We start from the raw sequence: 27358 nt of genomic DNA, 5'->3' as shown, positions 1-27358 counted from the left end.
TATCCACAGATGCATTAATGTCCTTTTAATCACCCCTACTTATGGTACATACTTTTTTGCATCAGTGCAGTCGATGGTCACACATCCTATTATTTTCTATTTCATTTTCTTTCAAAAGCATCCATTTTAACTTTTTTGTTTTTCTATGTAGTTGCTACTAGACAATTCGATAATTAGGCTTATGTCATCCTTTTGTGACAGAATATTCTGGGCCTCAAAACGGTTTGAAGGACAGACAAATGAAATTGAACCATGGTATGGAACTGCGTTCTCAGTTGAAAAAATAAAGGATGATTTAGTGAAGGTGGGAAATATCATTGTTTAATACTCATCTTCGATGAGTTTTCATTTGAAGTACCTTGATAGCTTTTCCTTTTGAATTTTGTTAGTGTTCAATGAGAAGAAAGTGAAAGAAAGTGGGCTTCATTTGTTTTTGATCCTAATTTTGTTCCTTTTGCATGGAGAGTAAAGTATTTCTGGCATTAATGAAAATGTTGGTTTTATTTATCTGTTTTTATAGCCATCTTGATTATCTACTTGATGCAGCAATGGGAAGTTTCACAACCAGATGCAAGATTAGGATTACCCTTGCCAAATATGTTTATACCTACAGACTTAACGCTCAAACAAATGGAGGAAAAGGTTATGAAAATGTATCTTCATGGCAAATTTAAGATATGTAGTATTTCTGTTTGTTCTGGCAGGACTCAGGATGGGTCTTATTTTAGCTGCTTCAACTACTAATACCTAATAGATTCTTTGACAATGACAAGCAGGTCGAACATCCTGTGTTGCTGTGGAAATCTGAATTTTCAAGGTTATGGTATAAGCCAGATACAATGTTCTTTACACCGAAGGCTTACGTCAAGCTGGATTTCAACTGTCCTGAATCAAATTGTTCACCAGAAGCAGAAGTTCTAACACAGATTTTTACAATGTTATTGTTGGATTACTTAAATGAATATGGTTAGTAATATATTACTCTACTCCAGAACTTGTGAGAATTCTCTCTCTTGGTTTTTTAGTTGATAGTTGGGAGACAGGAATTTCAAGTTTAACTAGAATAGTTAGTAGTTTCGAGACAAAATTATCAGTCAAAACTCAATGCCAGTTAAACTGTGAGGTATTGGTGTGTTGTAACTTCTCAGTTAAGAACTAGAAGACAACTATAGGGCTCCTAATGAAGCTTTAACTATTATGGAGCAGGGACATTGGATTGGAGCTTTTACGCTTAACAATCAAGTCGAACACAGAAATATATATCTGAGAAGTCAGATTGGTTGTCTATCATATGGAAAGCTTAGATTATCTAAGTATCATATTAAGAGCCTCTGAGGTTATCTGTATTAAAATATTGCTCTTCCTTGGTTAATCTGAAGCCAAAGATTTTGATGGATTAACATCCAAGAATGATGACTTGAGAAACATGAACTTTCTACAGTTAGATATCTTCAACATAGCACCAGTGCCTTGATATGGAACTATGTATTATCCGATATGCTGTCTTTTAATAGCAATTCTATTGTATTCTTTGAAGGCTGAAACTTTTATGCTCGAGATGACAGCCTCAAGAAATTCATAATTTTTCTCTAGCAGGAAGCCTAGAACTTTGCTATTTTGAACACAAAGGAAACATTTCTCATGCTTCCACAGATAGAATGCTTGATCTGTTCTAGTTTCTGGCATCAAAGGATAAGTATATAATTGTTTCCTGTTCGTTTTAGTTCCTTGCAGATCACTTTTGTTTCCATTGACTTGAACTACATTTATCTATTTTCAGCTTATTATGCCAGGGTTGCTGGACTTTCTTATGGTATTCATCACACTGGTACAGGGTTCCAGGTACTTATTTTGTTAATGCTATATTTTAATTAAGGATCTTTCACGCAAATTGAAAATTTGGCATCCTTTCATTTCAAAAGATGAGTGCATGATACTGAACAGAAAGGAGGAATGAATTAAAGCATTCCTGGAAGAATGCTTGGAAGGGTTTGCACCTAGAAGTTTCACATTTCCTATTATGAAAAATGGATTAGGTTCTTGCTTCTGTGGGACGTATATAAGATATGCTATTCAGAGGAAAGTCTGTTTTGTATGCTTTATTTTTTTCAGAAGATACAATGTATATTGCATGAAGAGTATCATGCTTGTGCTATCTGACCTCGGAGTCCATCATACATCCAGTACATCTTATTTAATTAATATAGCTTTCCACCACATTTATAATGCATATAAAAGGAAATAAATAAATTACATAAATTCAACAAATGATGGTGACTGGGACAGACCAACAGTTGCAGTAATAATACACTAGATGGTCACGTGTCACAAATTCCACATGTCAGATATGGTTTGACATGTGTCGCACAAGAGTTTGGCTAGTCTTTTTAATAAGACATGTGCCAAAACCTGTATCTGAGATGTGCCCTACATGTGTACCGGGTTTAGGAAACATGTCCTATCAAAAAGTAGATGTGGGATGTGTTTTTAGGCAGAGGGAGGAGTGGTTGAAGAGAAAGTTAAAGATGTAGGATGTGTTTCCTGATGATATGGGTGTGTACAACAGTGTTAAGTTGGTATTAACCAACTTGGTTCTAAATAAACTTGTGCTAGAGCTAGTCACTTTGATGATGGTGATCCTCTTGAGGGGTCATCCTCCACACCAGTGGATGTGTAATATTCCTTTATAATTTATTTGGTAAATTTGCTAGAAAATTTTAGCAAGAAATATTTCATTAAAAATTACCAGAAAACATCATAAATTTCTCTGATAGAAATTGTGAGCACTTAAATAAATATTGCAATTCAAACCTGTTGACCACTACGTGTCAACTACCCATAGCAGTACACCCCCTTTTTTCGCGAAAGGGATAGCGCCTAATCGATGTGTTCCTGCCATCATCATTAGCTTGATCATGTTATATTGTAAACCCAATCTGCATGTGTAAGTTGTAAATAATCTCAGCAGATCTCTGTCATGCATAGAATTGCCTAGGTAAGCCTAATTTTCTAGTGATGATCTACATTCCGGAAGCTTTTTTGTCTCACCGATCCATGATCGGCAGAGTTTTCCTTCAGCCTAACCCCAAAGCCAGAATGGATTTTGTCATTGGAATCTTAGGGGAGTCCTAGTGTGCTAGATCGAGTCTATGTAAAAGTGATTTGGGAATAATCCTAACTATTTGGTTAGGTTATTTTATTACAAATTGCTTGATCTACTAGATTATATTTGTGTCGCAAGACTGGGTAGTCTGTGAGGGTCTATATCAAATGGGTTTTCCCCCTTGAGATGTAAAAATGTAAAAATCATGATGTAAAGTGTCTTGAGGGTTAGAAAAATATTTTATCCTCATAAGTCCTAAGTCCTAAGTCCTAGGTCCTAGGTAATTTTAAATTTTCCAAAGGCTAAGATCGAGGGTCCTTTAAAAAATTAAATTTTAAGAGGTCCAGGGACTAAGGTTAAATGATTATTTTGCTAAATTTTATGCCCTTGGTCCCTAGGGTTAAGTCAAAGTCAAAATTTTGAGGAAATTAATTCAAAAATTAAATTTTTGAATTAATTAAAATGCATTTAAATGATAATTTCGAATTTCCTTATTATTTTAATTTTGACGGATGAGATTAAAAGATTTTTTGATCCTCATCAATGGTCGAAATCGCTTTGCCAAGGATCACTCGAACTAGCCGTTGGGAATTTTTTCATTAAATAGGAGGTCAGTGGTCAGTTAAGATGATTCGATCTTGGAGTCGTGTGCTAAGTGAAAGCTCTCTTGTAATCGTTTTTCATGGAAAGACTTTGGGGTTAATTTCTGTTGATGTTACTCTTCGTGGAAACGCTGTAAGATGTTTTATTTTCATGCATAAATTTCCTTTCAGCTATTGATGATAGCTTTATGAAGAGTGATTTAAGCACAAGTATCTTGTTTGATCACTGGGGTTTGAATGGTAGTTTAAATTCTAAATTATAATGGCAGGTATCTCCATTAAATCTGAATTTTATTGTCGTTTTCTCTCTCTACGTTAATGGTTGAATTGAGCTGTGCAGGGAATCCTTGATTTTGAGATCATCGGGCGTTTGGGGAAGTTTTCAGTTGGACCAGCCAACTCCTGATTTGCATTTTCTGAAGAGCCCAGCTTGATTGAATCCCGGGCTTATCATTAGAAATTTCATTGTCGATGCATGAAGGGTTTTCTCTGAAGCACCTCATTTTAAATCATAAAGTTAAAAAAAATATGCGTGGCATAATGATAAATCTCGCTACTTAGAGCCTTCAGCTTGTAATTACTGTAATTATTTAGCTAGGGTTTTTTTTTTTTTTTTAAATTTCATCATTGTATATATTGTTTCTGGGTGTTTTGTTTTTGTCATTGCAGATTGCAGATTTGAAGGTGAAGTTCAAGCTTGAAGCCAGATCTAGGCCCTGGAGGGTAAGATCTGGCCTCAAAACTAGTTTTTCGCAGGTGTACGGTTCTGTTGTCCAAGGGTTTGAAATTAAAAAAAAAAAAAAAAATCCGGAAATTTTTTATAGGGGTTTAATTGATAAATTTGAAGCAGAAGAATTTGACATTTTTTTGTTGAGGTTTCCTGGCTATCATTTATCCGATTGCTCTTAATCTACTGCTTGGGTTTTGGGTTTGTTGCAAAATTCAATTTTTTTTAGGACCCTCAAGCCTCTCTCATCGCTGTTGGTGCCTTCAAAATCCCTCTGTGGCTGCCTCATCTGGTTCCCATCGTTCATTTCCCCTTTTTGTCACCTCCGCACCTGTAAAACACATCAAAATCACGCGGCATCCATTATTTTCTGCCTACGCTGGCCATTCCACTCCATTCCGTAGCTCCCATACCTTCCACGCATTCATCATCTACTCCTCCCTCCATCGTTTTACCAAAAATCCCTCGCAGTCCCTATTTCCTCACACTGCATTTCTTTCTGCCTGTTGAATTTTCCCTTGCTACTGCCATATCTGCCCAACCTCCACGCTGCTAGCATTGCTTCACCCTCCACGCAGTTCTGCCCTACGCACAACCTTCATCCTCTTTCCGCAGCCTCCATCCACATGCTATCTCCCTGGCTGCGTGTCCATTCCCTCTGCGTATCCAAGCTCACCTCTCCACGCTGCCAGAGGGTCGAAGTCTCCTCCATACTCTGCGTCCTTCTCATTGCATTTCCCCGCTGCCATCCCTGCGGCTCTCCCATAGAACCCTCATTTGCTGCCATCTCCACGCATTGCCATACCTGTTCCACGTCCCTAGCTCCATCCTTCATGCACATTTACGTTGCTCTCAAACCTGCAGACACATCAACGCAAAACACATTACGACTTTGTATTCCCTTTTTTTGTTTTTTATTTGTTTGTGAGTGGGTGGGGTTAGTTAGGGTAGATTAGGTTTAACGTATTTTGATTTTCATTTCGTTTTGTTTCATTTATTTTTATTTTTTATTTGAAATCTAAAGCATAAACAAAACAAACAAAAAAAGCTTTTGACTTTTATTTTATGTATGTGTATTATATTTGTGGGTTAGTTTAAGTCTTCTTCTTAGGTAATTTAGTCAGTCCCTTTTTGTTTTAATTTTATCTATTTACATTTGTATATAATGGTTAGAGTTAATTTTGAATTTCGATTTTGACTTGCCTTTTTCAATTTTCATCATTTGCGTTAACTAGATTCATTTCTCTATTTTGATTTTCTATTTTCACTTTTATTTATTTTTTATTTTGAATTCTTCCTTTATTTGACTTTTATTCATTAAAATAAAAATAAACAAAAAATCGATTTTGTTTTCTTTTGATTTCATTTCATTTCATTTTTTTTATATATTTTTTTAAGTTTAAAAAATCCAAAAAAATTAAAAAAATATATAAAATTAGAAAAATTTTAAAACATTAAAATTTTATAAAAGATTAAGAAAATCTAAAAAGATTTTGTGACTGAGAATAAACAAAATTAAGGGGTTTATTCGCTTAAACTTTGTAATTTTTAATGTGGCCTATGGCCCATTAAAAATTTTAATTTTTAACTCTTTGATTAAATTAAATTCCCAAGGAATAATTAAAAAATTTTAACTTAAAAGTTACGTAGTGTCATTTGGTCATTAAATGCCTTTTTTATGATTTTCCTATGGTCAAAGTGGGATAAATATTTTTAATCATATTTGGCTGTTGAAGAAAATTTATTAAATCTAGATTTGGGCAGTTAATGAAAACCATTTAAAATCTAGAATATCTTGCGTGATAAAGTGTTCGGCATTTATATGGATTATTTATGATTGTCACTTTTCGTCACATATTGAAAATCGTTTTGGGTAACTTGTTTTATTTGATGGTTAATTCAAATATCAAAGGCACTGGTCTATAATTGTTTTTATCTTGTGGTCGTGTCTTGTTTACGTTGGCGTTTAATCTATCAATCTGATTTAATCATTTAGATTCATCAAGTTATCCATCCTTAAAATCTCCTAGAGCCCGTGATCCACAGGCTTTCTCATCCAATTACCTTAGGGACTACCCCCCTTGACTTACCTAGGAGAGAGTCTAAATGGAGTGATTAAGGATTAACAGTGACAGCCCTTACTCTGAGTGTTGTCGCGCTGCCTAAACACTTTGTGCGACAACAAGACCCAAAAAAATGAAGAGGAAATTCTGCAAAGCCCAATTAATTGTATTAATAAATACTAGGAGGAGATTAGATTGAAATTTGAGGAAACCTAGTAAATTAATTAACTGGAAATTCTCGGCTTCTAGCTCCCTTATTTTTGCAACTTGTCACTTCCGATGAACTCGGAATGTGCTCTGGCCCTATTACCGACCATTTTGTGGTTGATATCCTTAGGAGAAAATTTTTCTCCAAGATGGTTCTCAACCGACAATTTTTCTCCAAGATGGTCCTCAACCGACAACCAACAACCCTTCGAAGCCACCAGCTAGCTCGTTGCGCCACTTCTTCGCCACCTGAGCCAGCGATGTGGTCCCTCACCCATCTGTTATGATTGTATGTTTGAAGGTGGGCCTCACAAACCTAAAGTTATGCCTTGTCATTTGATAATTGAGTATTGTAGTTTTCTTATCATGGATACTTTTGGGCATGGATTAATGGGGGGATTCGGCAGAAAGAGTGGGCTAGGTCTGTGCTCTTTTCTCCTAGACCTCTTTTGGGTGTTAACCTTGGACCCTAGTCCCGTGGGATCTCTTTTATTGACCTTTGGGCTTTAGGGATGGTACTACATGGGAAACCCTAATTTTGGTTGCGTGGTCCCTCTCTCTCATCTACATATATCACTCCCCTTCCACTCATTATAACCCCATTCATCATTTCTCCCACATGGGTCCACGTAGGGTTAGCCTTCCCCTTCCCTTTGCCCACACCTTGGGTTGAGCCTCGAATGATGCCCCGGAGGTTGATGCAACTGAAAAGAAAAGTAAAAGCATAATTAGCCACATTCAACAAGAAGATGTACCACAAAATGCAAAAGATGGCCGGGACAAACACTTTTAGCACATGGGAAAAAGCTAATACATGAGCTCAACCCCATCATCAGGGCCATCACCCTCGTTCCTACATGCCCTAGATGAGCCTCCTTTATCATTCAGGAAGCCATGATTGTCCCAACCCCTGGTAGGCAATGAATCATCGTACCTTAAAGGGGGTATCCACTGCTATATCTTACACATCATGCTCTTATCCCTTGAGCCCCGAGCAATTAATTAAAGAAAAATCATAAAAGGCAAAAGGCATATAAATAAGGGTGGAAAAATCAAGGTCGAGGCACCTCATGTACACCGATTTTTCCCTCCTATATGTTATATTAGCTGCCCTTGTACCCCAGCATGTCGCCCAGGGCTGCCCCTTTCGTTCCCTACTCCATTCATCTCTTTATCACATGCCATCACCCTTTAAAGAATGTACCTTGGACATACTATCCCCTTTAAAAGTAGAAACCACCTAATAGGATGCTTGGTTAGCCCCATTTGGAGGTTGGAGACATTAACACCTGCCAAAACCCACTATGGAAGGACATGCCATTATGAAGTGCCCACTTGTTGTCCATGGTTTGTAAGCTCTTTTACTTGATTTCCTTTGATGACTTGTTGGAAATAATACTGAGAGGGGGGGTGAATCAGTATTATCAGATCAATCAAACTTTTTCAATGCTCAGAAACATATACGCTACTTCAGTTAGGTGAAACAGCGTGTACACGCTACTGTGACTAAATAAAACAGCGTATAAGAAGAAAACTCATAATTTAGTTAGCTTATTCTTCAGTTAAGTTCATCAGGACATTATTCACCACATTAACAGTAAACTGGTGCAGCATAACAGAACAGATCAAAAGCCACACACATGAACACCAAGATGTAAGGTGGAAACCCAATGTGGGTGAAAACCACCTGCTGCAAGTTGTCTCTATCTTTCTTTAATATGAAACTTCAGTTTACAATCTTTTGTACTGGTGCAGCCTTATACCAGTACGCAGGCTACAACCTGCAGAAGGCTACAACCTTCTCTCGTTCTCCAATCTTCCTTGGAAGGGAGCTCCAACCCCCTTTGCTCTTGTACTAGCCAAGATACTAGTACGTAGGTGCTGACCTACAATCTTCTTTCCTTCAGGTACCACCTTTCATACATTTTCAGACTGGATATTCCTGAAGCACAACATTACAATCTGTAGACCCCAATTCATTCAACTTTCACAACAGATCATTGAAGCATAAAACAACCAATACTAGTATTATCAAACTTTGAATCACTGAACCACTGAACCCTGTCAATCACCAGATACCAGAACACAGAGCAGTCTACAGAACTCAGTAATAACAGTCAGATCCAACTGCAAACCCAAAAATCAAGCTTTAAGAGATATACGCTACTTCAATGAGCGAAACCCGCGTATACACGCGCTTTTACCTAAGCCAACCTGCGTACAGATCTAAAAATAGATTTTCTCAACTTGCAGCTGTACCAGACATCAGTTAGATCCAGAACATAATATTGCGACAGTATGCAGATCTAGAAATACGCATAATCAACCATATCATAATAGTGCATTTCAAACCATTAGATCCCGATTTATCCTTAGATCTAGTCTTCCATCCGCCGATGTGATTTCTCCTTAGCTCATATCAAGCAACCCAGATCCTGCATATCAGATCTCTTTCTCTCTTAGATATTCAAGCCTTGTCGAAAGATGATTTTGCCTAATGATCTTCTTCTCCTTATATAGCCTTAGGCCTTGCTCAATACCAAGAGCCAAAACCATAGTAACACAATACCATCAACTTCAAAACTAGGGATCGACACGCCCGTCGAGACACAATGGTCCGAAAACATAGGCACAACTTCCAAGGACTAACCACCATGGACCAAAGGTACTTTTCCACATACACGCGCTTTTTCTGAATCCAACTAGCGTGTACACGCGACTTGGGCTTAACGAACCTGCGTATATGAACTTCCTTGGCATGCTGTACTAAGATCTGTCTTCTGATTAAGTTGCCATCACCTGTACCAACCTCTGAGCACCTGTACCAACCTCTGAGTGAGTTGCCATCAAGGACAACACTTGAATCATAATGCCAACAATCTCCCCCTTTGGACTTGATGGCAACCACCACACCAAGTCACTCTCCCCCTTTGACATCAAGGGCAAAGGGCTGTGCTCCCCCTGAGGACATGCTGATACCTCTGCTTGGCTGTGCTGACTCATGCTCCCCCTGACAGTAGGCCAGATCTGCAAAAGATGTTCTTCAACAAGAACCAAGACTTATACACCATAAGGGACCTTCCTATCACCAAAAGACTCAATACATACATCCATACTCCCTACCAAGAGGGGACATATCAGAAACGACCAATTATATTACAGCATTCATCCCAGGCATAGTGGGGAAACCAACATAGGCCGTTACATGACCTTGACACCATAAAAGAGATATCACAAGAGAGATACATGACATAGAGACAACAGATCTAGATCAAGACTTATGACAGTCACCAGCAGCATATGATAAACATCTTTTTAGATCAGCAACCAGGATTTCTTTCTGAGCTCCTTTTCCTGAAATCAACAACCAAAACATCTGAATGCCAACAATACTTTATGAGACTTTTAAGCTGCTCCCCCTGAACCTGTGCCTGCTGCACCCCCTGAAACCGTGCCTGAAGAATTCTGACATACCCATTGCTGTTCAGAACTCCAGAGTTTGCCCTTGCTGTTCAAAACTTCATATACGCGATTTCTCCTGCATGAAACAGCATATGGACGCAGATATAATCTCTGCAACATGCGTACACCATACACGCGACTTTCTCAGCACAAATCCGCGTGTATACGCGTATATACCTTTCGTAACTTGCGTATACCAACTTTTCTGTAGAACAGACAAGCTTCAACAGCAGGATGAAGCATCAACTACTCCCAGCTTTTGTCTGAGATATTCAAAAGTTTCCCTGGGCAGTGGTTTTGTGAGAATATCAGCAACTTGTTCCTTAGAAGGAACATACTCCAACTTGACCTTCTGCTCAAGCACTTGTTCCCGAAGAAAATGGTACTTGATTGGTATGTGCTTGGTCTTTGAGTGCATGACTGGATTCTTTGAAATGCTGATTGCACTTGTATTATCACATAAGATAGAGACGGGTGGAGTGCAAGTGATTTGAAAGTCCTGCAAGGTCTGCATCATCCAAAGAAGTTGTGTGCAACAAGATGCTGCAGCCACATATTCTGCTTCAGCTGTAGATAAGGCAATCGAACTCTGTTTCTTGCTGAACCAAGATACTAATCTGGAACCCATGAAGAAAGCACCACCACTTGTGCTTTTCCTATCATCCACACTTCCAGCCCAATCTGCATCTGTGTAAGCATGAAGAGTGAGATCTGTATTTCTAGGATACCATAAGCCATAGTTTTGGGTCCCTTGAAGATATTTGAAGATTCTTTTGACTGCCTGAAGATGAGTTTCCTTTGGGTTGGCTTGAAATCTTCCAACCATTCCTACTGCATGTGTAATATCTGGTCGAGTACCTGTCAAATAAAGCAAACTCCCAATCATGGATCTATAAGTGGGTTGGTGAACTGCTGCTGATTCATCATTTGCACTGAGGCTGCATCCTGTAACCATGGGTGTACATACTGGCTTTGACTCTTCCATGCCATACTTCTTCAAGATCTGCTTGAGGTATTTGGTTTGAGACAAGAAGATACCTCCTTCATTTTGTTGGATTTGCAATCCAAGAAAATATGTCAATTCTCCAAGAAGTGACATTTCGAATTCTTTCTGCATAACCAAGGCAAAGTTTTGACTCATAGTCTCTTCATTGCTGCCAAAAATAATATCATCTACATAAACAACAAGAATTAGCAATTTGTTATTTTCAACTTTTATATAGAGATTGCTATCTGCTGATCCTTTTGAAAAGCCTTGTTGGTGAAGATATTTGTCCAACCGATAGTACCAAGCCCTTGGAGCTTGTTTGAGTCCATAGAGTGCCTTTTTCAATCTGCATACAAGGTTTGGATCATTCCCAAGAATGAAACCATCTGGCTGCTCAATATATACTTCTTCTTCTAAGTCTCCATTCAGGAAGGCTGATTTCACGTCCATTTGAAATACCTTGAAGTTTTGAAAGCTTGAGAGAGCAAGGAACATTCGGATGGCCTCAAGTCTTGCCACAGGAGCAAAGGTCTCTTCAAAATCTATTCCTTCTTGCTGTGCATACCCTTTACAAACAAGTCTGGCCTTGTTTCTAATTACTTCTCCATTTTCATTTAATTTATTCTTGAAGACCCATTTTGTTCCTATTACATTCTTATCTTTTGGTCTAGGAACTAATTCCCAAGTGTTGTTCTTTTCGATTTGCTCAAGTTCTTCATCCATTGCTTTGACCCAACATTCATCTTTGCATGCCTCTTTCACATTTTGTGGTTCAGTGGAGGAGAGTAATGCCAAGTAGCTTGAAGCTTCTGCAAGTGTCCTTCTTGTTTGTACTCCTGCTTCTTTCTGCCCCATAATCTGAGTTTCTGGATGATTCTTTTGAACATATCTGGATGGAGTCTTCTCTTCTATTCTTGTCTGCTCCTCTGGTTCTTCTTGAGATTCTTCTTCTTCTTGAGGTTCTTCTTCTTCATCATTTCGCCTTTGAGAGTAACCTTCATCTTCTTCAATGTCTTCATGATGAACTTGCCTAGGAACATATCCCTTCTCATCAACCACTATATCAATACTGTCAACAATTCTGCCAAGTCTTTTATTGTAGCACTTGTATGCTTTGCTATGTGGAGAATAACCAAGAAGAATGCCCTCATCTGCTCTAGGTTCAAGTTTGCCAAGTTGCTCATCAGTATTCTTAATATAACATTTGCTCCCAAAGATTTTGAAGTGCTTCACGGAAGGAGTTTTACCACTCCAAAGCTCATGAGGTGTTTGAGTGCTGTTTACTCGGACATTTGTTTTGTTAAGAATAATAACAGCAGCATGTGCAGCTTCACCCCAGAAGGTTGCAGGAGTACCTGATTCATCGAGCATAGCACGAGCCATTTGTTGGATAGTTCTGTTCATTCTTTCCACAACCCCATTTTGCTGAGGAGTTCTAGCTGTAGAGAATTCTCTTCTTATCCCATGTTCATCGCAGAAATCGAAAAATTCATTTGATGTGAACTCCCCACCTCTGTCAGATCTGAGGCACTTAATTTTGTGTCCTGATTCATTTTCAGCCAATGCTTTGAAGGATTTGAATTTTTCGAATGCTTCATCTTTGTGCTTCATAAGCCCTAACCAAACAAACCTTGAGAAATCATCAATGAATAATATCAGATATTCTTCTCCTCGAGGTGTCCTTTTCCTAAATGGACCACATACATCTGTATGGACTAGCTCAAGAGGCAAGCTAGCTGATCCTTCCTTCTCTGGAAAGTTAGTTCTGGTTTGCTTTCCAAACTGACAAGATTTGCATATGGTGTTGTCTGGAATTTTGATATCTGGAAGATCGCGAACTGCCTGATATTTGCATGCTTTCCTTATTTGTGAGAAGCTTAGATGTCCCAACCTTCGATGCCATAACCAGTGCTCTTCATCCTTGCTAAGATAGCATTGTTGTTGTCCTTCTTCAAATATGTACAGATTATTTGGAGTTCTTTTGCCTTTGAGAACTGTTTTACCTGTATCAAGATCACGAACAAGACATCCATTCGATCTGAAAATAACCTCGGTTTTTTGATCACACATCTGGCTGACACTTAGTAGATTATGCTTCAATCCATCAACATACAAAACATTTCCAGCCTTGACCTTTTCTTTCAAAGGAGCAATACCTTTTCCTTTTATAGTTGCAGGAGTATCATTTCCAAAAGAAACTTTCTTTCCCTTTTCTAAAGTAGAATAAGATTCAAGTTTTTCTTTATCCCCTGTCATATGTTTCGAACATCCACTGTCAATGTACCATAGATTTTCCTGTCCTTCTGCATAAAAAGCTATCCCACATCTTTCTGTTTGAGTTTCCTTTATTCTCCATTTTTTGGTGCTCGTGGCTTGTTCCTTTTTCTCCTGAAACCTGCTCCTGCATTCAGAGTCTTTATGACCAAAATTATTGCAAATAGAACATTCAACTTCATTTTCAAGAACCGAAAAGTTGTTATAGGTCCTCTTTGTAATCCCTGTCATACTTCTTTGTTTTTGAGCTTCCCTAGTCATGATTGTTTTATATGCAACACATTGAGCTGCTTTGTGACCAAAGTTATGGCAAGAAAAGCATTGTCCATTGAAGAAGCTTCTGCAGTTATTGAATCTACCAGCCAACTGATTGTAATTTCTATTTTCATCTATTCTTGAGCCAAACTGAGAAGATTTTACCTGTGGTTGGTTGTAGCTTTTGTTCACCCTTAAGAAGGATTGTCCCTGATAGTTTCTGTTTGTAATTCGTCCCTGCTTTACCTGATTATCTTCATTGTTCTTCTGCTCATTTCTTCTTGCTGCATCAAGATAACTTTTTGAGGTGGATGCTTGAGAGGTTTCTCCATTATAGCCCAAACCTGTCTTGTTTAGAGGAGACCGCTGCACATTGATAATCTCATCCAAAGTTTCAGATCCTTTGACAAACTTAAGATTAATAGCTTTTGTTTTCTCAATTTCTTTTCTGAGACCAACAATTTCACCTTCTAGTTTTTCAAGATGTTTTTCCTTTTCATCAATTTGAAATTGCAAAGTATCAATGATCACACTCTTTTCTTCTATGCATCTCTTGAGTCTAGTAATTTCATTATAGAGATTATCCACATCTACAGCATCCTCATAATCATCATCTTCAAATGCCATTAATAGCTTATATTTATTACCTTGTTCATCTTCATCACTGTTTGATAAGCCATCACTATCTTCATGGGTGTAGTAGCTTTTCTTATTTGCACTTTGTTTCTTGTTCCATCTAGCAGGTTCTTTTCCTTTATCCTTATAAGGACATTTTGCAGCATAATGACCTACTCTTCCACAAGCAAAGCATTTGAAAGGTAGCTTACCTCTGAACCTTCCAGAACCCCTTTGAAGATTTCTGACAAAATTTGATTCTTCTTCCTCTTCTTCTGGAACATGGCTTGCTTCATAGTAATCTTCTTTTCCTGATGCCTTAAAAGCAGCTTCCCTTCTGTCAGATGGACCTCCCTTTCTCATTTCATAAGCAGTTAGAATTCCATGTAGCTGAGACATAGTGAGAACACGGAGATTTTCTTTTTCTTCTATTGCAGATACTTTAGATTCAAACTTGGGGGATAATGATCTTAGAATCTTTTGAACTACTATAGTCTCTTTTATTTCTTCACCCAAATTTTTCATGCAATTAACAATCTCATCTACCCGAAGAAAATAATTAGCCACACTTTCATCATTATACATCTTGAGAGTCTCATATTGAATCCTGAGAGTTTGAAGTTTAGCTTGCTTTACCTGTTCATCTCCTTCATAGCTAGTGATCATTTTGTCCCATATCTCTTTTGCTGATTTGAAGTGCATGACCTTCATGAATTCTGTTTGGGATATACTTCCTAGTAGAGTACTGACTGCTTTTGCATTTGTTTCATACTGCTTTTTCTCAGCTGGATCTGTAGGAGTAGCTGAAGGAAAAGCATAGCCTGTTTCTACAATGTTCCAAACTTCGGTACCAAGAGATTGAAGATATGCAGTAACTCTTACCTTCCAATAATTGAAATTTGTCCCATCAAAAATCGGTGGCCTGATTGATGCTTCTTTCTCGTAGTTGCTCATGATGAATGATCTACCTTCAAGCGGTCAAGCTTCTCTGAAGGACCTGCTCTGATACCAATTGTTGGAAATAATACTGAGAGGGGGGGTGAATCAGTATTATCAGATCAATCAAACTTTTTCAATGCTCAGAAACATATACGCTACTTCAGTTAGGTGAAACAGCGTGTACACGCTACTGTGACTAAATAAAACAGCGTATAAGAAGAAAACTCATAATTTAGTTAGCTTATTCTTCAGTTAAGTTCATCAGGACATTATTCACCACATTAACAGTAAACTGGTGCAGCATAACAGAACAGATCAAAAGCCACACACATGAACACCAAGATGTAAGGTGGAAACCCAATGTGGGTGAAAACCACCTGCTGCAAGTTGTCTCTATCTTTCTTTAATATGAAACTTCAGTTTACAATCTTTTGTACTGGTGCAGCCTTATACCAGTACGCAGGCTACAACCTGCAGAAGGCTACAACCTTCTCTCGTTCTCCAATCTTCCTTGGAAGGGAGCTCCAACCCCCTTTGCTCTTGTACTAGCCAAGATACTAGTACGTAGGTGCTGACCTACAATCTTCTTTCCTTCAGGTACCACCTTTCATACATTTTCAGACTGGATATTCCTGAAGCACAACATTACAATCTGTAGACCCCAATTCATTCAACTTTCACAACAGATCATTGAAGCATAAAACAACCAATACTAGTATTATCAAACTTTGAATCACTGAACCACTGAACCCTGTCAATCACCAGATACCAGAACACAGAGCAGTCTACAGAACTCAGTAATAACAGTCAGATCCAACTGCAAACCCAAAAATCAAGCTTTAAGAGATATACGCTACTTCAATGAGCGAAACCCGCGTATACACGCGCTTTTACCTAAGCCAACCTGCGTACAGATCTAAAAATAGATTTTCTCAACTTGCAGCTGTACCAGACATCAGTTAGATCCAGAACATAATATTGCGACAGTATGCAGATCTAGAAATACGCATAATCAACCATATCATAATAGTGCATTTCAAACCATTAGATCCCGATTTATCCTTAGATCTAGTCTTCCATCCGCCGATGTGATTTCTCCTTAGCTCATATCAAGCAACCCAGATCCTGCATATCAGATCTCTTTCTCTCTTAGATATTCAAGCCTTGTCGAAAGATGATTTTGCCTAATGATCTTCTTCTCCTTATATAGCCTTAGGCCTTGCTCAATACCAAGAGCCAAAACCATAGTAACACAATACCATCAACTTCAAAACTAGGGATCGACACGCCCGTCGAGACACAATGGTCCGAAAACATAGGCACAACTTCCAAGGACTAACCACCATGGACCAAAGGTACTTTTCCACATACACGCGCTTTTTCTGAATCCAACTAGCGTGTACACGCGACTTGGGCTTAACGAACCTGCGTATATGAACTTCCTTGGCATGCTGTACTAAGATCTGTCTTCTGATTAAGTTGCCATCACCTGTACCAACCTCTGAGCATCTGTACCAACCTCTGAGTGAGTTGCCATCAAGGACAACACTTGAATCATAATGCCAACATTGTTGTACTAGAAGGCTAGGGTATACATTGGATCTTATGCAGGATTGCAGATGGTCTCCATTTTGGGTTTGGTATCCCTATACGGGTCCTAACCTCCAGAGGGCTACATTCCATGGGCCTCCACAATAGTAAACCACACTCCATGGATCCCCAAAGATGTTCAGAGATTGCTCGAGATTCGTGTATTGGACGAGGAAGATGCACCTAGTTCACCATGCCCAGTCGGCCCCACAGTTGTACCATGCACTTGTCAGATGACCCACGACTTGTACGCTGATGTGGCACCACTTACACCATCATTTGAGCCCTTACAAATGGTCTACAAGCATCTTCGACCTACTTGGAGATGCATGAGGTCACTTGTGTGCCCTCACACCCATTGGGAGCACCATAGCTTTATTATTTGGAGAACAAGGGGCCAACCCCTTTTCCACTACTTTTGGGAGTCCTATTCATCATTGTGGCACTTATGGACTTCATCAGGCTTCTTAGATGGCCGAACAACATGTATTGTTGATCATTCGACCTCTTGAGAGGCTTGCTATTTTGTTTATGAGCTAGTTTGGTGGGCTTGTCAGCAACTGTTAGTTATTTTGCACGTTATTTTATTTTAAGGGCTAATGTAGGCCCAAGTAGCTAAATCAAACTCATTAGAAGTGTATAAATAGAAGTGATGAGGATTCATTTTAGCATCATCACTTGGATTTGGAACTTATATCTCTTTAGAGATTTTCACTATCCTTCCTGGAGGACGAATTTTTGGAGCATGGAATGAATTTTGATGTTTGGATAATTTTCATGTCTTGGAGCTTCTTGATGGCAAGTTTTTTGGATGGTTGGATATATTCTTGTACATGTAAGTTCATTTTAATACTATTCTTTCTTTCTAATTTTGTCACATACATTGTTGCTGGGATTTCGCTATACTAGGACTTATTTGTTGCATCTCTCATGCGAAGTTGTGGAAATTTTGTTTCCGAATAGTGAATGCTTCATGTATGGGCCATGTATAATGAATGAATGTTCCTAGGGATGTTTCATTACTGAAATTCATCTTGATAAGCCATTTATCTTGCAAAACGAAGTATAAAGTCTTTGAAGCTACTTTTGTTGCTGCCCTAGTGCCAAGCGAAGTTGTCTTTGAGGCCTCCTTGACCTAGAAAATTTGAAGGTCCATAGTCATAATTCTACTTGACTCCATTTCTCCCCAAAGGATTAGGCACTGGTCCACCCAAAGGTGATCATCTTAAACCTTTCTCATCCAACTCCCTCTCCTTTTCTAGGCCTAGCCCATTAGGTCTCCTAGGGCATCATTTATCTTTCAAACCACCCATCAAGAAGGTTTGATCTCTTGGCCCCTACTACGCTGGTGTGTCTCTTAGGTGCCCTCCAATTTGGAAGAAATTCCGATAGTGGGATTTTGAGATATCTCAAGCCTTAACCTCGAGATTGAATCTTGCCCTTGGTTTCCCTGGGCTAGAAACCTCATTGGGACCCTCACATTTTCTTGCATTACAAATTATTTCTTTTGTCTCTTCCCCCCTCCGGAATAGGTCAAGCACATCATTGGTTGCTGAACCCTACCCCCTTGACCTACCCCCGGGTCCACTTGGTCCCATGTGGTCCCATATCTTATCATATTCAACTCTTCAAAAACCACTTGGGAAACTGAGTTCCATTAGAATTTTAGTGTTTAGGAAGCTCCATTGCAAGTCACATTCCCTAAGCCAATCCCACAAATCCCTATTTCCCCTATCCTAGAGAACCTTGTACCTTGCTTAAGAAGCAGGTAAGTCTGACTCTTGAGTTTCTCCTAGGAAAGGGTCATCGAGATCACTTCACATCCATCTTAGTCGACCTATCCTTCATAAGTGATTCTCTATATATCGGTTCTCCTCCCATTGGTGAAAGTTCGTAAAGAGTAGGAAGCTTTAGCTGTTGTGACAATGGGCTTTAGCTTCATTGTTGCTCTTAACCTAGCAAGTGCCCCTCTAGGACCCCTGCTAGTTTGAGCGGTAAAAGACCCTTCTGAATAAACCAATTCGGCCCTCTGGGATTATATAAATTGGGCCTCACAAGCAAACTAAATGATCAGTTAAGGTGGCTTGACAACCACCGAAACTGGCCACCACTAGCTAGGGTTTATATTTCAACACCAAAATCGGGAAATGCTGAGGGTTTCTCCCTCATATCGTAACCTACTAGAGATCTTGGAATAATTATTAAAATAGAAATACTCAATCATATCCCAATTGAACTCTCATCTTCCTTTTTATAGCTTTCCTTGTTCAAAATACCGTGGGTAATCCAAATACCATGGTCAATACTATGGGTCATCAAAAATCATATATTTTTTCATTATATCCCCTCTTAATTTAATTATTCATTTCACTTTTTGATGTGGCTTTTCTCTCCAAGTGAAAATGAACCTTTGTTTTAAAAAATGGCCGAGCCAGCTCTGACTCGGTCGAGCCAACTGAGCTTGACCCCCGGCCAATTCGACTTGGTAAAGAAAACGACATGGCGGTCGGTTTGTTAACGAACTAGCTGGCTCGATCGAGCCCGATCTAACCTGACTGGTTTGGCCAGTCACGCCCACGCACTCCGAACGTGATTTTTTGGGGGGAAAGCAGACCCCCCACTGCATCCTAATTTGGTTTTAGGTTTCTTTGAGGTCCATTTACCTCTCCCAAGCCTATAAAAGCTACCCAACCCCTTACATTTCCTCACAACTATCTCATTGCATTTGTGTGAGAATTTGCGAGGAGTTTTTGAAGAGTTGTGGAGTTTGTTTTTGGAGCAGCAGTGAGGAGTCTTGGGCAATCATTGGAACAACAATGAGGAGCTTCTTGGGAAGCCATTGGAGCAAAATTGAGGAGTTGTTTTGTTGGAGCAGCATTGAGGAGGTCGTTTGTGGCAACTTTGTGCCTAGAGGTTTTTTTTTTTTCACTTCTAAAATCTGTTTTTGTTTTTTTTTTGTGCAAATCTAGAAATTGAAAAGCGTCTTTTTTGTAAAAGAAATGAACATTGAAGCCATGCTATTTTTTTGTTTTCATTTTCAGATTTTTTCCTTTCATTTCCAAGTCCAAAAATGGCTCCTAGAGTGAAAGATGTTGCTTGGGCATATGCTGAAATGATTGATAATAAAATGCATTCCAAATTTTGTCATAGAAAAATTAAGGAGGGGGCATTCATAGGCTGAAACAACACTTGGCTGGTATTAGAGGCGAAATTACTACATCTGAAGCACCATCAGAACAAATTGGGCAGATTAAGAAGGAGTTGCTAAATAAATTTGAGAAGTTTTAGCAAGAAAAAGCTAGGAATAAAGAAATAGAGGCTTAAATTGGGAGGAAGACTAGTATACAACAAATGATGGCTGCCAACCCCAATTTTGATTATGAGGGCTCTTCATCTATCCCTTGCACTAATGCATCCAACCCCTTTTGCTATGTTCCTCCCTCTTTGGAGTCTATGCAAGAAAAGGGTAAGGGTAAAATGAAAAAGAGGGGTGATATCAAAAGTTATTTCACACCCTCCTCTCCATCAGATGCACATGGTCCTCAAGCTAGTAGATGTCATATGCAGCCCACTTTAGATGACCATTGGAAGAAAGAATTGAGAGAGACTGCCTGTGATTACATAGCTAGATGGTGGTATGATTCTGATATCCCCTTCAATGCTTCTCGTTCACCATATTATGAACCTATGTTTGATGCCATATTTGTTGTTGGAAAGGGCTTCAAAGGCCCTACTTTGCATGAGTTAAGGGGATCTCTTTTGCGAAAATAAGTTTCCTCCATTGATGAATATTTGAAAGATTTCAAAAGCTCATGGGCAAAAACAGGATGCACCATCATGTTAGATGGATGGTGATCAAAGGAACCGTACCATCATAAACTTCTTATCTTTTGCCCACATCAAAAATCAGTTGATGCATCTGATAGGGTGAAAGATGTACACTTGTTGTTTCAGCTTTTGGATGAGGTTGTTGAAGAGGTGGGGGTGGCTAATGTTGTTCAAATCATCACAGATAATGCCTCTAACTATGTTCTTGCTGGTAAAATGTTAGAGGAAAAACACAAAACCATCTTTTGGACCCCATGTGCTACACATTGCATAGACCTCATGCTTGAAGATATTGGCAAAATAGATTGGGTCAAGAACACTATAGAGCATGCCAAAAGCATAACAAAATATATCTACAATCACTCATGGATTTTGAGCTTGATGAGGAAACACACAAGGGGCAGGGATATTATTAGGTCTACCATCACTAGGTTTGCAACTCATTTTTTGATATTGCAATCTATGCTTTCCCAACATAGAAACTTGCAAAGGCTGTTTTCCAGTAATGAATGGAATGAATGCCAATGGTCTCGCAAACAGGATGGCAAAGATGTGAAAAAGAAAGTTAATGAGGAAATATTTTGGAAAAAGGCAGCAAAGATTGTGAAGGTTGCTGAGCCACTGGTTAAGATGTTGCGGCTGGTGGATGGGGAAAGATTGGCTACGAGCTTCATTTATGAGGCTATGGATCAAGCAAAGGAGAAAATAAAGGAAGTATACAAGGATAGAGTGGCTAAGTATGGGCCCATTTGGGAAATCATTGACGAAAGATGGAATAATCAATTCCATCGCCCTATACATGCAGTTGGGTATTTTCTCAACCCAAGGTATCATTATAAAGCTCTGGAGGCAGACGCTTTGACTGGGGAAGTCAAAGATGGATTGATTGATTGCATTGAATGCATGATCCCTAAGGAGAGTGATCAGCTGGAGATACACCGACAGATCACTTGTTTCAGCAGAGCCACAGGTACCTTTGGCAAGAACCTAGTAAGGATTGCAAGGGAAGTAGGTGAGCTAGGTAAACAAAAATTTCAATTTTCAAATTCTTATTTTTTAAAATTGTTATAATTTGAAAGTTAGATATAATTTGTTGAGCTAACTCATTACACTACTATGTTTTTTGTAGCACAATGGTGGGAGGCTTTTGGTAGCCATTTTCCTCAATTGCAAAAGTTTGCAATCCGTATTTTGAGTCAAACTTGCAGTGCTACTGGGTGTGAGCGCAACTGGATTTTCTTTGAGAGGATTCACACGAAGAAGAGAAACCGTTTGGAACAAAAACGGTTAAATGATCTAGTCTATGTTCAATACAACCTCCGACTAAGACGCAACCAATTGCTGAACAAAAGACCTAATACAGATCCCATTGTGTTGGGAGATATTGATCCAGCATCAGATTGGGTAGTGGATGTTGAAGAATGGTCTTCATAATGACACAAGCCAATGTAAATGATGTAATTTGTATCTAGCAATTTTTTGTGTATTTGAATCATGGGTTTCATGATCAAAATATTTGTTTTAGTAGCTCTCATTATGAGCTCTAGGCTAGGTGATAGGTTGTTTCATTTATGTAAATGTTTACACTTGAAATATACAAGTATGACTCCAAGATCAAGGTTAGAATCATATGGCAAAACTCCTTCAAAGGCAAGATCAAAAGAGCTACGAAATGATCCCTCCAAACGAATGCAAAAGAAATAATATATTTTCGGCATATATATTATAGTTATAATAGATGATCATGTCAGCGTCAAGTTGGCTAAGGAACAGATCATGTTGGCTTGATAAGAAGGCCTCATACACTATAAATAGGCCTCCTCTCATACCAATTTGGAGGCACAAAACTTGACGTGGGGTCATCTCCTATATCACGAAGTCTATTGGGTCTCATCCTAAGTGAAGAAGTCTGTCCAAGAGAGCGAGGAAACGTAGTTGTAGTAGAAGTCTGTTCATGACCGCAGAGGAGCCTTTCCATAGCTGCAGAAGTATGTTCCCTCGTACGAATATATCAACGAGTCTGCTCTCCCTCACGGCATACAGATCCGGATTAGGGCTTGACATTTCGTAACTGTATGGTTGTTCTAGCTGCAAATTCAAGGAGAAGATTTCTATTGAAAAGAGCGAAGTTATCATAGGGCTAGAAGAGCCCTAACACTAGTCGCGTTCTGAAATCAAAGGGTTTTCCTTTCGCTGTTTTTGAACAGTCAATGTTGTTGCCTTTCGAAGCCTTCTAATCAACCCTAATCATCGCTCTATCAACGTATGGAGGATCTACATAAAGTGTGAGGGTAGAACAAGGCTAGAAGAGCCTATCTGAAATTGTTGGTGTGAAGGCGCTGTGCATAACTAGGACTGAGTTACAGTACATGAAAACTTCATGATTAAGGTATTCGTTTCAGACCTACAGTTAGGGTTACTGAACAGTCATTTCAAAACGACAGATCATCTTGTTTAAGGGTAGCGTTAAAGGAGATTCTCTAGGTTAGTGGACTATCCTAAGTAAGGGAAAGCTTGGAGGAGGAAGAGAAGGGAGAAGGTAGCCAGATCATCCATGTGTAGCAGTAGATCTGATCCATATTGTAGTAAGTGAAGAGAACAACAGTAAGGAGGGATTCTAGCCTTGATCTTGGAGTCACTTGGTCTCAAGGGTCTTCGTATTGGTCTTGGAAATTTTGTCAAGAGAAGAAACTATAAGAAGAATTACTATGGGTTTTCCTCTAACATATAAAAATTTATGGTTTTGAATTATTTAAAGCTTGAAATTACTTCACAAGTAGTTATCATAATAGAGAAATCATTAACATCTCAAGCCCTTAGGTTTCTCAACATGGTATTAGAGGGTTGGTAGCAGATCAAGAAAGTGCTGATATAGAGAACATTTAGGAAGAGGTAAGGCAGCTAAAGTTGAAGGCAAAGCAAGATTCAAAATTCAGATCCACATTCTAAAACTCCAAGATCTATCAAAGTGAGGGATCTATAATTAAATAGCAGATCCTGAAGGATAAGGCAAGCAGATCTGAGGTTCCCTAGCAGTGAAGTGTAATCATGCTTCCTCAAGCTCCTTCAAGGCAGCCATCTACAATCAAACTTCAAGGATCACTACATCAAGTAAGTATCTTATTGATTTGAGCAAATCTAATCTTGAAAAATGATGTCTTCTTGCAAGGAAAGAAATAAGTTAGTTGGGGTTGCTAACTTCCTTGCTTGGAAGAAGAGGACTGATCTCACTTTGAAAGAACAAGAAGTTATTCACTATGTACAAAAGAAAATTGTTGCTCCTTCTGACAATCAAGAACTAGCCAAGCATAACAAGAACGAAGTGAGAGCTCAAAAGATTCTCATAGAATGTATCAAGGACTCTCTGATTCCTTATGTAGCCAAACTTGAAATAGCCAAAGAGATCTATGACAAACTGATAGATTTATTCTCTGTCAGCACTGAAGGAGAAGGGATCTCTCTGAGGAACGAGTTATACAAAATGCAGATCAGAAAAGAAGAAGTTATAACGTCATATTTTATGAGGGTCTCTGAAATAAGAGATCAGTTGTAGGAACGAGGAGAAATCATGTTTGATCAAGAGATGACTACGATAGTGCTGAATGCATTACCTGAGGAATGGGGAAACTTTACAGCAAGCATATGGGCCAAGAAGGAGGCATCCTCACTCAATGATTTATAGGCAATATGCAAAGTGGAAGAAGCACGATTAAAGGCCAAGGAAGATATTGCAGTTGGATCTAAAGAGCAAGCATTCGCTACCAAGTTTAAAAGAAAAGAGAAGTTCGAAAAGTTTGAAAGATCTAGCCACCAACAACATCCCAAAAATGACATGTCAAAGATTCAATGCTTTGAATGTCATAAATATGGACACTATCGAAGATATTGTCCCAAGCGAAAGAAGAATGGCAAGAGGAAGCATGAAGCAACTCATGTCGCTTAGGAAACAAAAGACAATGAAAAGAAGCCGAAGAAGGAGGAGCCTAAGGAACTTTACTATGATTAAAAGATCACCTCCTGTTTTTCTTTCATAGGTCTTAGTTAGCGTAGCATGTTGTGAATCATGAACATTCTTATGTGTTGTTTAAATAACTCTTTTAGAGAATGAATTGATTATGGATTTGGTAACATTCATGGATGAACTATTGATGAATGGGGATATGTTGAATGTTGATTTGGGGTAGCATTGGATGTGCTCTAGCAACGAAAATTGTTGGAGAGACTAAAGCACATGAGATCTCCAAGACTCAGAAATGGTTTGGGCACAATCTAACTGGTTTGAGAGATATTAAAATAATTAATATTTTTAATGGAGTTCCTAAGTCTAAACTTAGGAAAAATAAAATATTAATGGGTATTAATATAAAACTGGGTTAGAATGGTCCAAAAGTCATGGATCAAGCCAAATCTAATCTTAGCCGTTAATTAGAGATTTAATCTCAGCCATTGATGGACCAGCGAGAAAAGTATAAGAGGAGGCTTGAGGGTTAGTTGGAGAACACACCGAGAGAGATCAAGAACTCAATTTTCTGGGGTAGGGTTTGTTGAGGAAATTGAGTGAGTGATCAGAGTTGCAGCTGAGGAGCAGTCAATACATAGTAGAGAGGCAGAGTTAGTACCGAGAGGATCAGCGCAGAAGTCGGGTGAGGTTGACGCAGAGCCAGCTAGAGGCCACGCAGAGCTAGCAAGAGGCCACGCAGAGGTCGCTAGGAGCTGCGCAGAGCTAGAGAGGGCCAACGTGTGAGACGCAGAGGCTCCAGAGGCTGACGTAGAGCCTAGAGAGGCTGACGCTGGGCCTAGAGAGACTGACACTGGGCTAGAGAGGCTGACGCAAGGCCTAGAGGCAGCGCTGGGAGATTTTTCGTGGGACAGACTGGAGCTGGAGAACTGGATAGGGTGACACAGTCCTTATCAGAGTGATGCAGAGCAGTAGAAGTTGCATTGTTGTTGTGGGATCATTCATCCGGTGATTTAGCCGAAATATCTGTCTCCAACTGAGAGGTACTACTACCGAGGGAATTCTTTGTTGGGTGAGCCATTTCTGGCACCCAGGTTGTATTCTGAAACTACATAATAATAAAACACTTTGAATAGTTGCACCGGTTTTCCCACATTCGGTTTTTCCGGGGACATTAGTCCAAAAACAACGGTGTCACTTGTGTGCTTGTTTACTTTCAGTTGATGATCTATATGTGTTGATACTATACTTGTATTTATTTTCAATATTTACATGGTAAATAACTTGTTAGGTAATTGAACAAGTAGGAAGAAATAAATCAGATAGTACAAGAAGAATTTCTAATAGGTTAAACTTGGAAATTCCAACATGGTATCAGAGGGTGGTTGCAGATCACAGGATAACTGAAGGCATCAACCAAGCAGAGCAGTAGCAGCAGAAACAACTGTCTCGAGTGACAGAAGTTGTAAGCAGCAAGGAAGGGGTGACGCATCATCAGTTCGAGCCAAGAGGAGGATCAACGTTGAAGCGGAGAGGAGAAAACTTGACCTACGTAGTGCCCGATCATCTTTCTCAGTCAGGAAGGATCGACGCTGTGGCCAGGAGGTGTAGATTTTGCTGGTGCCGGGATTGCGCAGAGCCTAGAGGCTCAGACGTTCATATTGCTGAGGCATAGGAGGCTGTGGGTAAGTTGCGGAGCGAAGCTGGTGGAGTACTGTGATCAGAACAATACCTAACAAGGCAAGACCAAGGAGGAGGGAGTTGCTGCCGAGGATTTCTAGCCAAGAAGTCCGAACCAGTGGTGCAATTGCACAAACGATCGGAGTGGGGCATCTCGACATTGGCAGAGGGCTTTCCAGGAGGGAAATCGAGGCCCATAGGGAGTCAAACCGAGAACTTCCAGAAAGGAAGTTGAGAAACTCAAAAGAGTCGAAAGAGGAGCAGTGAAATGGCAGTGAATGGGCTGAGAGACTGGGATAGACTGGACAGAGCTTTCAACTTCGTAGTCTGGAAGGCTATGATCTTGTCCATTTTAGATAGGTATCGTATCAAGCACTTCACCTTGAAAACGATAGCGATCCCAGTTGACCTAACTGAATATGAGAAGTACGAAGAAGTAATGGCTAGGGCTAAGTGCATCATCCTTGATGGGGTCAAGGATCATGTGGTAACACATATTTCCGAGAAGGGTACGACAAATGAGATGTGGAATGCCCCGAAGAAGTTGTATCAGCATACTTCTGTGCAGAGGAAGATGCTTCTAGAAAATCAGTTGTGGTCATACTAGATGCAAAGGGGAGAGCAGATAGATATCTTCCTTGGGCGATTGACAAAGATCCGGGACCAATTGACTTCCATAGGGGCCACGCCAGATGAGGAGATGTTGGTGAGGACCGCACTGAACGCAGTCTCAGAGGACTAGGAGGTATTTGTCCAGAGCTTACTAGGTAGGTTGAACCTTTCGGATTGGGAGGAACTGTGGGCGGCTCTTCGTCAAGAAGAGATCAGATGACTGACCAAGGCAGGGAGTAGCGGTAATGGGGTCAAAATCAAGAAGGAGGAAGAGGTGGATGCTGCTCTAGCAGCTGAAGGAAAGCAGGAGAAACGAAAGAAGTTCCTCTCCAAGGTCAAGTGCTTCCACTATGGGGAACTGGGTCACTATGCGAACCAGTGTCCAAGGAAGAAGAGCAAGGGAGAGGCTTCTGATACCAAGGCAGCACCAGTGAGGGCGGAGAAAGAATTGGAGA

General features: G+C 39.5%; 1 protein-coding gene across 3 annotated transcripts in view; it reads left to right on the top strand.

The window, feature by feature from the left end:
• The window catches only part of LOC149154060 (insulin-degrading enzyme-like 1, peroxisomal), a 699115-nt gene that overhangs the window by 480934 nt on the left and 190823 nt on the right, over positions 1-27358 (top strand). For all 3 annotated transcript variants that reach the window (XM_089445417.1, XM_089445416.1, XM_089445418.1), the window contains 4 exons: positions 202-304; positions 547-642; positions 777-966; positions 1781-1842. In XM_089445417.1, the coding sequence (XP_089301543.1) occupies positions 202-304; positions 547-642; positions 777-966; positions 1781-1842 (451 nt within the window). The remainder of the gene's footprint in view (positions 1-201; positions 305-546; positions 643-776; positions 967-1780; positions 1843-27358) is intronic.

The sequence above is a fragment of the Pinus tabuliformis genome, chromosome 9 (genome assembly GCF_031772625.1).
Source record: "Pinus tabuliformis cultivar Carrire ecotype Pingquan chromosome 9, CPIR1, whole genome shotgun sequence".
Lineage (NCBI taxonomy): Eukaryota > Viridiplantae > Streptophyta > Pinopsida > Pinales > Pinaceae > Pinus > Pinus tabuliformis.
Note: the sequence above shows the minus strand (reverse complement) of the source record. Positions and strands in the feature narration are given on the sequence as shown.